Source organism: Eurypyga helias, unplaced genomic scaffold (assembly GCF_000690775.1).
Source record: "Eurypyga helias isolate BGI_N326 unplaced genomic scaffold, ASM69077v1 scaffold17238, whole genome shotgun sequence".
NCBI classification, from domain to species: Eukaryota; Metazoa; Chordata; class Aves; order Eurypygiformes; family Eurypygidae; genus Eurypyga; species Eurypyga helias.
In genome coordinates, this window is record NW_010267735.1 from 14,732 (window position 1) to 28,527 (window position 13,796).

The following is a 13,796-nucleotide window of genomic DNA, read 5'->3' on the forward strand; positions in this document are numbered from 1 at the left end:
GGGTAACTGCATGGAAAGTAGGATAGGCATGGATAACTGGGAGTGGACTACCATTATTTTAGTTTTTCACAGTAAAAGAAGTAGGAGATATCAGAGAATATTATATGACACCAAATTTAAAGTGAGGATAAGGAAGACATTTTTTTAACATATGATTAGTTCCTTTCCTCAGGGATGGAATGTTTCAAATAGGAATTTGAAAATCTGTGTGAAAAATTGATAGTTTAACAATATGCAGAGACAGATTTTGTTTCAAATTGTGTACAGATTACCAGAACTCATGAGAGCATAATACAAGGAGCCTCTCCATATTATTGTCCCATTCTTATAATCCACCTGTTAAGCATGTACTGCAGGGTCCAGTCACAGATGAGATATTTAAGTAGATAAGACCTTATTTGAGTTATCGTTTGCATATCCTGCAGGTATTTAAAAACTTGTATTTGAGGAAGAGTTTGATACAGGCTTTAATACCACTTTCTGCTCATTTTTACGACTCTCATACGTCTCCCTACTCTCTATCTCTTTATTCCTGTAAGTTCCCATCAGTCCTAGCACTGACAGACTATTCTGATAAATTGCTGTGGGACCCCAAACATTGATCTACCTATTTAGAATGACAATCTCTCTCTTATAACAGCAATAGAGATCCTAGTAGATTTTTTCCCATACTGTTGTAAGGCAAAAAATGACATCTTAGCATATTGACTAAATCCAGAAGCCCCACATACAAATGTATGTCAATGGTAGTGAACCTCTAAATCAGACATTTAGAGACATTAATCTGTTTATAAAGTTCCTGCTTTATTCTACCAATCATTGTCATTTGAAATATAAACTTTTTTTCAGGACAAAAACAGGGAAAAGAACCAAACAAAATCATTTTTCCACTTCTGTCTTCAGCCTTTCCCTAATCCCTGAGGCAATAATAGCAAAAAACAACTCAGGGAAGAAGGTGCGAATGTAAACAGCTGCTCTGGGGATAGGGTTGGCCATAAGTACCTCCTGTTTCTTGTTGCTCACTGTGCGCAGGACTTCGTCTGCCACCTCCACTGGGTGCACACCATATGCCACCTTCCTGAAAAATACTGTAAACCAAACAGAGAGGAGTGAGAGCTACAGACAGACAGACAGACAGACACATCTGAGGGAATGGTGGTGAAAAGATACACAGCTAGTTCATCAGTCAGATAAGTTAAATTCCCACATACTTTCAATCTCTTACCCCTTCCCTTCCCATCATCAGTATGCCCCTAATATCTTTTTACAATTTTGAAGAAAAATCCTCACAGTACCTAAGAGAAAGAAAAAATTTGGTGCAGTGGAACTCTCCCTTGGGACCTTTCATGCTCTGGTCTACCTCCATTCCCCATGCCCTAATGTATTTATGTTCTCACATAATATCTCTTTTCCATGTTCCTTCTCTTTTCACCAGGCTCATCTGATTTCTCCAGTATCTTTTTTCTTTTGCTTCCCTAACCTGTTCATCCTTTCTGTCATTTCCAATCCTTCCCTTATGCTCCTTCCTTCCCCCCTTGGAAAAGCCTCCATACTGCTATATGGACCTCATACCATCTCTCTTGATGCATCAAACCTTACATTTCCAGATAGATGCCTCCCAGTTGCCAGGTGCTGGTTGGTGATGGTATGAACAGATGAAGGCTGGATTCACAGTGCTGACAGAAATATCAAATTCTTCCATTTCAGCTCTAAGACAATCAAAAAAGCCTACAGCAGCATGCTTAGAAGCAGCATCTAAAAGAAAGAACAAACCCTCACATATGCATGTTTGGGTATATGAATGCATGGATATAAATGTATGAGAGGTCAATAAAACATGAATGTTTGGAAAAAATTAGCAATGATTGATTAGACAAAAGACAAAAGAACAGAGAATTATTCCACCTAGTGAAATCATCAGATGACATATTTAAAACAAACTAAAGAAAATCATTTGTACATGACAAATATGCACGTGGTACGTAGTCAGTCTCCCTATACATGTCAAAGAGCATGTGTCTGGATTTCTGATTCAGAAATATTAAGTCCTGGGTTAAGTAATAATATTTCTACTGTCTCTACAGTTTAAAAATGTCTTTGGTTGGTGGACAGCTGTCCTTGCTATGAGTTGCTGCAGTTTGTGACATATCAGTAAAATGCAGTGAAATACATGTCCATTTCTGCAATGTCAAAGTTCTAATGTTTTGTAAATTAATTAGGCTTTTGCTCTGCATCAGCAATCCAAGATGCCTTTAATATTAAAGTTAATTTCAAAGTAACTGAATGTTAAGAATCTTTTAAACTGATCTTAGTGCCTCTTTATTCAGAAAGGTCTTAAAGAAATATCACAGTATGTGAAACTTTAACAAAAAACAGAACTATGTGCTAAGTGTAGCAGAGCTGCAAAACATTTATGTATTTGACTTGGTTTGCAGTGAAAGTCAACCTGTGTATAATGTAATCTAAAAAATGGCAGGTTGGATTCCAGGAATGGAAAGAAGTTCATTTGTTCATTCATTTGTTTGGAAATTCCTTCTTCTGGCAGCTTCATTTCATGCAAGAGATATCAGTAGAGGCATTCCACTGCATAGGTTTATGAAGGCATAAAGGCAGGATTTATTTGCTTTTCTCCACTGCTTTCTTTACAGTTTCTGTCACTGTATTTTGCTTTCATGGAATTGAAAGTCACAGTCCTGAGGTCTTTCTGACTTTCTGGTTCAGAGAACCAGAGATCCCCCTGACCTGTCACAGTACAAAATGTCTTTTTACATATATCCTATATTGTCTGTCCACTAACTTTGCATTTCATTAATGCAAAGACATCATAATTCAGGACAGTTCATTAGGAGCTTTGGATGAAAGACGTCCTTGAAAATGTTCTGGAAAGCTAAGCATAACACAATTACTACACCTCTGTTTCAACCCCCACACATAAATCCATTAAATGCATGAGTCTCCCTTTACAAAGCAGTAGCTAGTGTCTACCAGTATGTTACACATTACTTCATTCCTCATTATGGTTTCTACAAATATGCCCAGTACAGATGTTAGACATACAAGTTTTCTGTTTCCTGCATGTTTCCTAAGTTAATAAAAAACCCATTGATAACCTTTTGTCCTCAAGTACCTCAGGCAGTAGTAAACTTTCTTCCTGAATTCCAGTTCTTTGATTTTTTTTTTTTTCAGCCAAATACTATATTAATAGTTTACTGAATTAGGATACAAAATAGAACTTTTAATAACCTATTATCAGTATCATTGAATACTCACAATTTATGCCTTTGAATGTACATTTTTGCTATGTATAACTTACAAGCTGCACGAAATGGGATTCCTATTTTTCCTTGGATACTATTAATTAGAACAATTTGACCAGTTCTTCTTGAGATCATATTGGGAAGAATGGCTGAAAAAAAAAAAGAAACAACAAAAGCACCACATAGGTTAAAGATCTCAGTGTATTTAGTGACAGCTGAACTGTAGATAGCACAACTTTGATGAAGGTTTTCTCAGTACTGCCATCAAAAGTAACACCAAATCCAGTCGCTGGAAATTGAGTGTCTTCTAGACTTCACTTGGATTCTACATGCAGATTTGGGTCCAGTATTATCCCATTTAATTCTCAGCCTGTCTGTATCCTTGCAAGGGTTTTGAAAACACAAAGGCCCTTGAAAGGTCTTTGTAACAGAGGCAGCAGGCGTGTAAATAAAGCAATGACCATATGCAAAATACAATGAACAGACTTAAAAAAAAAAGTCTGTCTTTCAAACACCTGCTTCTATGTTTCTTGACCAATCTATTCCCACACCCAGGCATTGTGATTTTGATTTTCTTCAGCTCAATTTTAGTCAATTGATTTTCACAGAATTGTTTTTGATTATACCGAAGGAGGCATATATAAGTACAAGGGAAACAGTGTAATGTCAGTGACTTGGATCTCATGCTTTAAGTGGCCACAGCAAAACAGGAAAAAAAATACCTTTGGTTAATGTTATAGGTCCAAAATAGTTGGCATCCATTATCTTTTTATCAAGTTCCAATGAAATGCTCTGTACTGCTCCTTTCACCTTCAAACTGGCATTGTTGATCAGTATATCCACAGAGCCATAGCAATTCAGGATTTCCTTAGCTACATCTTGAATGCAGTTTATGTCTGAGATATCCAGAAGTACAAGCTTTGGTACATATGTCTAATAAAGAAAATAGTTATTTCAAGGTTAACTTTTATATAAAAATATATTTCTATTTATTTACTTGTAAATTAATTTACCTTAATATCTGAAGAAAATGCTTTTATTCTCACAAAAACTTTGATTTGTTCTTTTAATCTACTCTAGAAAGAAAGTACTTTAGCAATGAGTATTCAGAGACTCTGAAATTCAGATGAAGGAGAACACAAAGGGAAGAATAAGATGGATTAACGCTACCTTATTGAGTTTTGTCTCTCTTGTAATCAGTGGACACAGATAATAGACACCGGGTGTGATTCTGCCACTCCAAGTCATGGTCTTTCTGTAAGCAGTCCTCTGGAGTACCTTGCTGATCATTGAGTCTAGGACATAGTCCTTTGACAGGTAATTTACATATACATGGGGGGCAGTTTGAAGATAGGAATGGTTTGTTCAATTACAGGTTATCCAAACAGAGTTTACATATATGCAGTTACTGCAAAGATGTAGATTTTAGCAGCTATGAGAATGAGCTCTGAGCATCTTCTCTTACTATATTACTATGAACATGTAATGTAGATCCCTTAGTCATACTTAAATCTTTCACTAGTTAAGTCTGTGCAGACTAACATGAGAACACTAATTTACAGTTATTTAGGCTGATAAAAGAAAGTCACTGCAAGAAAAGGATCAAACACAAACATTTGTTGTGAGCAATGGGTGTAGAATTTATGTGGTGCCTTCAGAAACACCTGTTACCTGAAGTGAGTCAGCTATCTGTCGTTCATAGAAGGAAAGCTTTCCATGAGCATCAAAGAAATATCATCCCAAGAACTGGCAGCATGGGAAACCTGGCATGTCATAGATCATAAAATCATAGAATGGGTCAGGTTGGAAGGAAGCTTTAAGATGGTCTGGTTCCATCCACCTGCCATGGCCAGGGACAACTTCCACTAGACCAAATTGCTCAAAACCTCATCCAGCCTGTCCTCAAATATTTCCGGGGATGGGACATCCACAGGTTCTCTGGGTCACCTGTGCTCCAGTCCTCTGAGCATCTTCGTGGCCCTCCTCGGCACTCGCTCCCGCTGATCAATATCCTTCTTATGCTGGGGGACCCAGAGCTGGACACAGTACTCCAGGTGGGGTCTCACAAGAGCAGAGTAGAGGGGGAAAATCATCTTTCTTGGGCTGCCAGCCAGGCTACTCTGCATATAACCTAGGATACAGTTGGGTCTGTGGGCTGACTCTGCACATTGCTGGGTCATGTCCAGCTTTTCATCCACATCATGGAGGGGCTGGTGAAGCACTGGAACAGGTTGCCCAGAGAAGCTGTGGATGCCCCATCTCTGCCCGTCTTCAAGGCCAGGCTAGACAAGACTTTGAGCAATCTGGTCTAGTGGAAGGTGTCCCTGCCCATGGCAGGGGGTTGGAACTAGATGGTCTTTAAGGTCCCTTCCAACTCAACCGTTCCATGATTCTATGATTCTATGGTTACATCCAAGTCCTTCTCCTCAGGACTGCTTTCTATCCATTCTCCACCCAGCCTGTACTTCTGCTTGGGATTGCCCCAACCCAGGTGCAGGATGTTGCACTTGGCCTTGTTGAACTCTATGAGGTTTGCACAGTCCCACCTCTCCAGCCTGTCCAGGTCCCTCTGGATGGGATCCTTTCTCTCCAGTGTGTTGACCGCACCACACAGCTTAGTATCATAGGCAGACTTGTTTAGGGTGCACTCAATCCCACTATTCATGTTGCTAGCAAAAATGCTAAACGGCACCAGACTCAATACCGAACCCTAAGAAATGCTGCTCATCACTGCTCTCTACTCAGACATTGAACCATTGATCATAACTCTCTGAGTGCATCCATCCAGCCAGTTCCTTATCCACCAAGTGGTCCATCTATCAAATTCATGCATCTCCAATTTAGAGACAAGGTTGTCATGCAGGACAGTGTTGAACACTTTGCTCAAGTCCAGGAAGATGACATCGGTTGCCCATTCTTGATCCACCAAGGTCATGACCTCATTGTAAAAGGCCACCATATCAGTCAGGCATGATCTGCTCTTGATGAAGTCATGTTGTCTGTTATTAATCACTTCCTCATTCTCCATGTACCTTTGCATGGGTTCTATGAGGATCTGCTCAATGGTCCTGCCAGGCACAGACGTGAGACTGACTGGACTGCAGTTCCCTGGATCCTCTTTTTTAAAGATGGGGCTTATGTTTCCCTGTTTCCAGTCAGTGGGAACTTCACCAGACTGCCATGACTTCTTGAATATGATGGATAAAGGTATCGCAAACCCATCTGCCAGTTCTTTCAGGACACGTGGATGTATTCCATCAGATCCCATGGGCTTGTGCACCTTCAGGTTCCTCAGGGGTTCTTGAACTTGATACTCTCTAGCCATGGGTGGCTCTCCATTCTCCCATTCCCTGCCCTTGTATTCTGTGATTTGGGAACTATGGCTTGCATCTTTGACAGTGAAGACCAAGTCAAAAAATTATCTCGGTCTTCTCCATATACTGATCCTTGAATCTTTACCAGCTTTCTTAGGCCTCTTTTCCCTCCAGGGATTCATCCCATGGTACTCTACCAAGCAGATCCTTGAAGAGGCTGAAGTCTACTCTCATGAATCCAGGGTAGTGAGCTTGCTGTGCACCATGCTTGCTGCCCTCAGGATCCTGAACATAACCATTCCATGGTCAAGGTTGCCCTTGACCTCCTCATTGCCCACCTTGCTGGTGAGAACAAGTTCCAGCATAACACCTTTCCTCATTGGCTCTTCTATCACTCAGTGAAAGAAGTTATCATTAATGCATTCGAGGAACCTCCTGAGTTGCTTATGCCCTGATGATGTCTACTTGCATAGTGACCCAGCCAGTGGTAATGAGGAAACTGCACTCATTCATATGTTCATAGATTCACAGATTCACACAGTGGTAGGTGTTGGAAGGGACCTCTAGAGATCATCTAGTCCAACCCCCCTGCCAGAGCATGATCACCTAGAGTAGATCACACAGGAACAAGTCCAGGCAGTTTTGGAAAGTCTTCAGGGAAGGAGACTCCACCACCTCTCTGGCCAGCCTGTTCCAGGGCACCGTCACCCTCACAGTGAAGAAGTATTTCCTCATGTTCAGGTTGAACCTTCTGTTTTCCAGTTTATGGCCACTGCCCCTTGTCTTGTCACTGGACATCACTGAGAAGAGCCTGGCCCCATCTTCTGTACACCCACCCTTTAGATATTGATGAACATTGATAAGATCCCCCCTCAGCCTCGTCTTCTCCAGGCTGAAGAGACCCAGCTCTCTCAGCCTTTCCTCATATGAAAGGTGCTCCAGGCCCTTCATCGTCTTAGTGGCCCTGCGCTGGACCCTCTCCAGTAGTTCCTTGTCCTTCTTGAACTGAGGAGCCCAGAACTGCACACAGTACTCCAGGTGAGGCCTCACTAGTGCAGAGTAGAGGAAGAAATGGTCCCATGCCCTTCTACATGAAACTCCCAAAATAGTGGAGACACCCAAAATTAATCCAGTCTTTAGACCTATTTCCCATTCCTTGAGGCTCTAATTATATGAAAAATAAATGATAGTTCTTATGATTAAATGAAGCACTTTGGATCCTTTTCATCCAAATGAACAAGCAAATTCCTTTACCTAACATTTCCGGGTGGGTGGCTTGTTCAAAATGCAGGACCACTGAATTGTTTTACAGTACTTGAATTAGCTCAGGAGAGCAGGATTTGTGACTTATGTTTTTGACATCATGAACTGAAGAACATCTCTCTGTCTGGACTATGTTGAGTGAGTTTCCTGGTTGAGCAAAATCATCATTAACAGTTAATCATGTTTCATGTACCTTGTTTTACTGGGTTTAAATTGCTTTGCATGCCTGAACAAGGTGTTTGCCTCAAGTTGTGAATTTTCAAAGCAGACTCAGGAAATACTTACCGTACTGGGGTCTGCCACACTATTTAAAGTGTGATACAAGGCTTCTAACTTTTCCCATGTCCTGCCACACAACACAAGCCTTGCTCCTCCTGTGTGAAACACGCGAGAACATTCTAGGAGAGAAATACATTCAAAAGACATAATAACAATAATAACAATAGGGGTTTTTTTTCTTGTAATCGGCTTGTTTTTTTTGCTAATGATGTTGAACCTATGCTTTAAAATTCATTATTTCTGAGAGAATAAATATTAATGAGGAAAAAAAGAAATAATTAAATGAATAATATATACCTGAGTAATAAATTAAAATCTAATGTAATGGTATAATGCACAATTAATGATAGAGCATGATAGTATTGTTTAGTCATGAGATTTAATAAAAAAATAATTAATAAAAGAACAATATGACATTTAATGGATGATGGGTTTGAATTAGAAAAAATGTTCTGATTTTCTTTTTTCTCTCTCCACCTACAGATGCACTTTCTGTAAAGAAAAACACATACAAAAATAGTTTAATCTTTATTGCACCTTTCACAAACCTTTAAATCTACTGTAGTATAAAGAAGAAAACAACTAATTGACAATCAGTTAATTTAGCTTTGTATGCTACCTTCATGAATGTCTCGGAAACATGAAACTCACCTACAACTTTGAGAAAGAACAATACAGAGAAACTTACCACCCACTGGCCTACAAATGGATCACCAGTGAGAGAGGCCTTTCTTCTACAGATGTTTCCCATAAGTAATCCATTCCAAGATCTTTATACCCTTAGTATTAGACCTTTCCAGTAGTCAGTATAGACGTCAGAGACCAGCTTGAGCTACATTCCCTGAAGCCTTTCTGAGAAGGCCACCAAGGAGCTTCTGGGTATGCTGGGCTGGCATTGTTTTTTCTCCATATATTCAGGGATATTCTGAGCTAGGAGTTCACCACAGTTGAATCTAGGTCTCTGTGGACAATTCTTCTCCCTTTCTTAGGGAACTATGTGCTTTTCTGAAAATGGGGACTCACGTAAAAAGAGGAATTGGCAGTCAGTGTCATCATCCCACCTCAGCACTGGCTGCAAGACTGTAACCAGCTCATTAATTTAGGTCTTTATGGGAGAAGCTCAATCCAGATTATGAAATATCAGGCTAGAACATATTGACAGCATGTGTCTGGTTTATTTTCTTTAAGTGGTGTTGAAGGAGAATATAATCCTCATTGTCCTGCCAGTTTGACCAAAGAAAGGTGTTTAAAAAATGGAACACAGATATCTCATGGGCATCTTTTAGGAATTCATTGTCAGGTGTATCCCTCTGGTTGTTATAGGTTGTTACAGGGTGCGTGCTTTAGCTCATCTGAACTGAAAATGTGACTCTCAGTCCACGAATATGTCAAGGTTTTGCTCCTGACCTGGAAAAGTACACAGTTTTTATTCTTGGAATAGATAATGTAGATAGGCCTGAAAATGTGACTGGTGATGTGCCCACTGTGCCTCAAACCAGAGATCTGGTACAGGCAGACAATTAATTGAAAGTGGGTTATGTGTGCTGCTAGGATTGGAAAACAAGTGTTATTCTTCCTCTCATGGTTTTTTTCCCCTATTAGGTCTTCCAAAAGCTCTCAGTCTTGGAGCCCTCATATTTGGTCCCTAAATCAAATCTGTATGACAGTTACATATTCAGTCTGGGAAGAACAGGAACATGGTCTTACAAAATTACCCTTATGCCTTTCTAGCCTGTTTGATTTGTCTTAGCTGCTATGTCCTTTTATGAATGAGCAACAGCACAACCCTAGCTATAGCTGTCTGTCCTCCAAGAAGCATTTTCTTCAGATTTCAATACCCACAGGTAAATGCAGTTATGCTAATATGCCCATCTTAGATTTCTTAAATGACCATGTTAGGCTCTCAATATCTGTTTGGAAGTGCTTCTGGATCGACTGTTCTATTTTTGTAAATCTGTGCAGATGGAAACTTTTATTTATGTAATCTTTTCCAGTGTTTACAACAGCAATTTCATGAATGTATTTAATTTTATCTTTTCTAGCATAAAACCATTTTTGATTTAAAGCCCAAAAGGTATTTACTAGTACTAAGACAACTACAACAGTATTTTTCCTACAAACATAAGAATTAGGGCAACCTCGTGAATAAAATGTGATTACTGTGTGACCAATTATGTTCTCTTCTAGAAGTATCTGAGACTTTTCTGAGTTATATCACTGGAAAGAAACAGGAATCAGGTTTAAATAACAACCATAAACCACTGCAAACATCTTCAATCTTCATAGTTTTTGTTTGTCCTTTTTTATTTTGATGAATGTTGTCTTTAGTCCAGAAATTCTGGTGTGTGGGAAAAGGAATTTGGCTGTTGCCTAAGAGTTCAAATACGCAGCAGCTGGACAGACAGCTGGCATTTTAAATCTCTGGATGGATGGGCATCACATATGCATGAGAGGACTGCACAGTAGATTCCGTGTGATTTGGAATCATTCAAGCCTGCAAATAACTTATCGGGATACTGTCAGTAGATCTGTTTAGAATAATAAAATAAAATTACTTTGAGTTGCCTCCTTTTTTTACCTATGTGAAAAAGGTGTCAGGAGCAGGGGGAAAGGGGAGGAAGTTGCCTTTGTAGCCTGAAGAAAGAGGCAGCAGCTAGTCACCACAGGGGAAAAATAAATGTTAATAAGGAAATTGAACTTAGGAAAATGTTCCCCATGGGTCCTGCAGTGCTGAATCAAGATACCTGGTAAATGCTCTTTATCCTTGGAGGTTTCCAAGATTTGTCTTGAAGCCACACCCAATCAGATCTAGCACTGGTGATGTTCCTGCTGCAAACAGGACTTTTGTCTAGAAACCTCCAAGAATCCTATGATTTTACAAGACAGCCAGAGTCAGCTGGAGAACTCTAAGTCATGCCTTTCAAAAAAAAAAAAAAACCAAAAACTGAAATATAACTGGTCAGAGAAAACACATGCTAATATTACCTTCAACTGAAACTGAAGAGTGTCAGGGAAAGGGAAAGGGAAAGACTAGTTGGGATGTGGAGGTCAGGATTATTTCATACCTTGTCTTGACAGGCTCTGAAAAAGAGCATGCCTTGCCAGTGTAGTATGTATTTCCATTGCAGGTCTCTGCTCTGTTCTGCTAAGAAATAATTCTGCAAAATCATTACCTTTCCCCATCTATTTGCTACTTGGGAGTGAAAGGTTTCCAGCATACAGAAAGTAGTCATTGAAAACACTGAAATATAGCTTCAAGCTATGTTTAGCATATCAGGCACTTGCATGTACTGACCCTCAAGCGATGCCTAAAGCAGGAACGTACATAACCAATATATGACCCAGCACATTTAATCTGGCAGCACCATGTAGGCAGGAAATATGCGCCAAGATATATAAGTAGCCCAACAGCCAGGCAACCAGCTTATATAAATAGATAAATTATCACATGTCCTTTCTTTCCAATCACTGAACCCACAATTACACATAGCCAGGCAGCCCAGTAGGAGGTACTTGAGGATGTCAACAGAAGAGGGTGATGTAGGGTTCAGAGATATGAACAGGGACATAAGGGTGAGTGCTGTTGTTTACAGGGAGCAGGAAATTTTAAAATCTTTAAAGGCTCAAAAGGAACATGTAAAGAATAGCATGACACCTGTTTACACTTATTTGCTGCTACCCTGCAGTGACAGCTTACGTAATAAGATCTCATAGTAGCAACATTCTAAAAATAACACTCTTAATGTACTTACAAAACCTCCCATTTTATTGAATTAAATAAATACAGACATCTGCAGTTCCTAAAATTTTACCAGCAGTTCCTATGACTGAGACTAAAAATGTACATGTAAAAATCATGGGATTTGTTTTAAAAATATTTTTTCTGCTTCATCCAGGAAGTTGCAAATATATACCAGGTAATGCATGCACATTTTATCACCTAGAGGATGCTGTTTCTGTTCTCTGACACTGAGAAGAACTGAGATAACTCACCTCTGCCCAGTCCAGAAATGGCATCTGTGATCACCACCACTTTGTTTTGCACAGCTGACTTTGACAATAGCCACACAACTGACTGGTAAATATAAATAATTCCACTGATCACTAAGAGAAGCAATGGCAGAGCAAGTACAGCAAGAATACCCATCCCTGTGGGAAACGAAAATATGCATTCATTATTTTTCATGTTATTCTTATCTAAAAAGGGAATGTTTCCATATATTGAAACAGTGGGCTTGGAGCAGAGGGAAGCTTGCTTTCCAGTCAGTGGCTTAATATTATTATTTCATAAACAGGGTAATACTCTTTGTTTTTCTGTTTTTCTCATGATTGCATAGTCTAACCAAATCTTGATTCCTTTTATTCAAAATTATTCTATGTAGACAAAAATATAATAGGATTTTAGCATAAATATTGCCATGAGCCAAAACATAAACTAAAATATAACAGTGAACTTTTAATTATGTTGCTATTATTGGCAAACAGATAAATAACCTTTTAATTCTAATTTCAGATAAAACACATTAAAAAAATCACTTACTATGGATATGAAGAGTCCAGGATTAGGTAAAGAATTCTTTTTTATCTTTACAAATTTTTGTATTGCAAGTTTAATTAAAGTCCTTTAACAATTTCATAGAGCACTGCATTTGTTGAGGCCGCTTGGTCTGAATGGGAATGGCTATGTATAGCCATGTGACAGAGATACTTAAAAAGTAAATATAGCATCTACAGTGTGATCCACATGCCTGACCTATCTAGTCTGACAGGCTGGACAGTCATACTGTAGCTCTTAGTACAGTATCAATTCAACTGTATAAAGAAACATCTCTGTCTTGCCTTCGGTTGTAGTTGTTCATAGAAATGTCTCAATTTCTTGTAATTGGCCTTCAATTAACTTCACACATAAAAACATTTGTATAAACTCCTTAATAACAATAGGTCTTAAAAAAAAAAGAAGGCAAACGGTACTATAAAGAAGGTGTTACTTGAAATAATCACTGTTCAACAATATGCATGATGTAGATATGTGTCAGGAGTAGGTCTTTGAGCAAGCTGGCTTGGGAGGCAGTGCATCACACAGAGCTGCTGTGGACAGCTGAGTGTTGGACCACAGACCAGGCTGGCATACTGTGCTTCTAGGTGCTGCAGGCTGCTTTCCACTCTTGGTATCTTCAAGGCAGATGTTTCTCTTTCCCAACAATTTCAAGACCATATCAGCTTTAGGTAGGTGAACTAACTTTTACATTTCCTGCAGAGAGACACTGTCTGTTAACGTGACAATCACAGTTACGGGTTTTCATTTGGGATTCTAGGGAAAAGAATGGTTTACCATATATCATTCCAATTTTGCTGTTTAAAAAAAATTGCATCACAGTCTTAAAATTGTAACTTCTGACAACCAGATTCTGTACCACTATTCATGCTGTGTAACTCACCACATAAATTCTATATTCTAATTTTCATCTCCAGTGAGAGAATGAGAAGTCTACAAATGATATAGAGTCATTGATATTGCAGTGTTGCAACAACGAACAAAGACTTCATGGTTAGGTCTGGAGGTACTAGGACAGTGTTAGTTTTCAGTGAGTGGGAAAGGATAGATGGTTACTCAAGAGGGTGTAGGAGAGGACTTTCAGACAGTTTGTAAGCCTAACTTCATAGAATCATAGAAACACTGGGT

The 13,796-nt window shown here is 39.2% G+C and overlaps 1 protein-coding gene across 1 annotated transcript; it reads right to left on the minus strand.

Annotated features, from left to right (window-relative positions):
* Positions 1-797: 797 nt before the first annotated feature.
* DHRS7C (dehydrogenase/reductase (SDR family) member 7C) lies at positions 798-12,260 on the minus strand. Its single transcript, XM_010157545.1, has 6 exons — positions 12,107-12,260; positions 8,120-8,232; positions 3,980-4,190; positions 3,314-3,406; positions 1,600-1,755; positions 798-1,088 (listed from the first exon to the last, which is right to left on the minus strand). Exons 1-6 carry the CDS (start codon positions 12,258-12,260, stop codon positions 880-882), a joined length of 936 nt encoding a protein of 311 aa, XP_010155847.1. The 3' UTR covers positions 798-879.
* Positions 12,261-13,796: the final 1,536 nt, after the last annotated feature.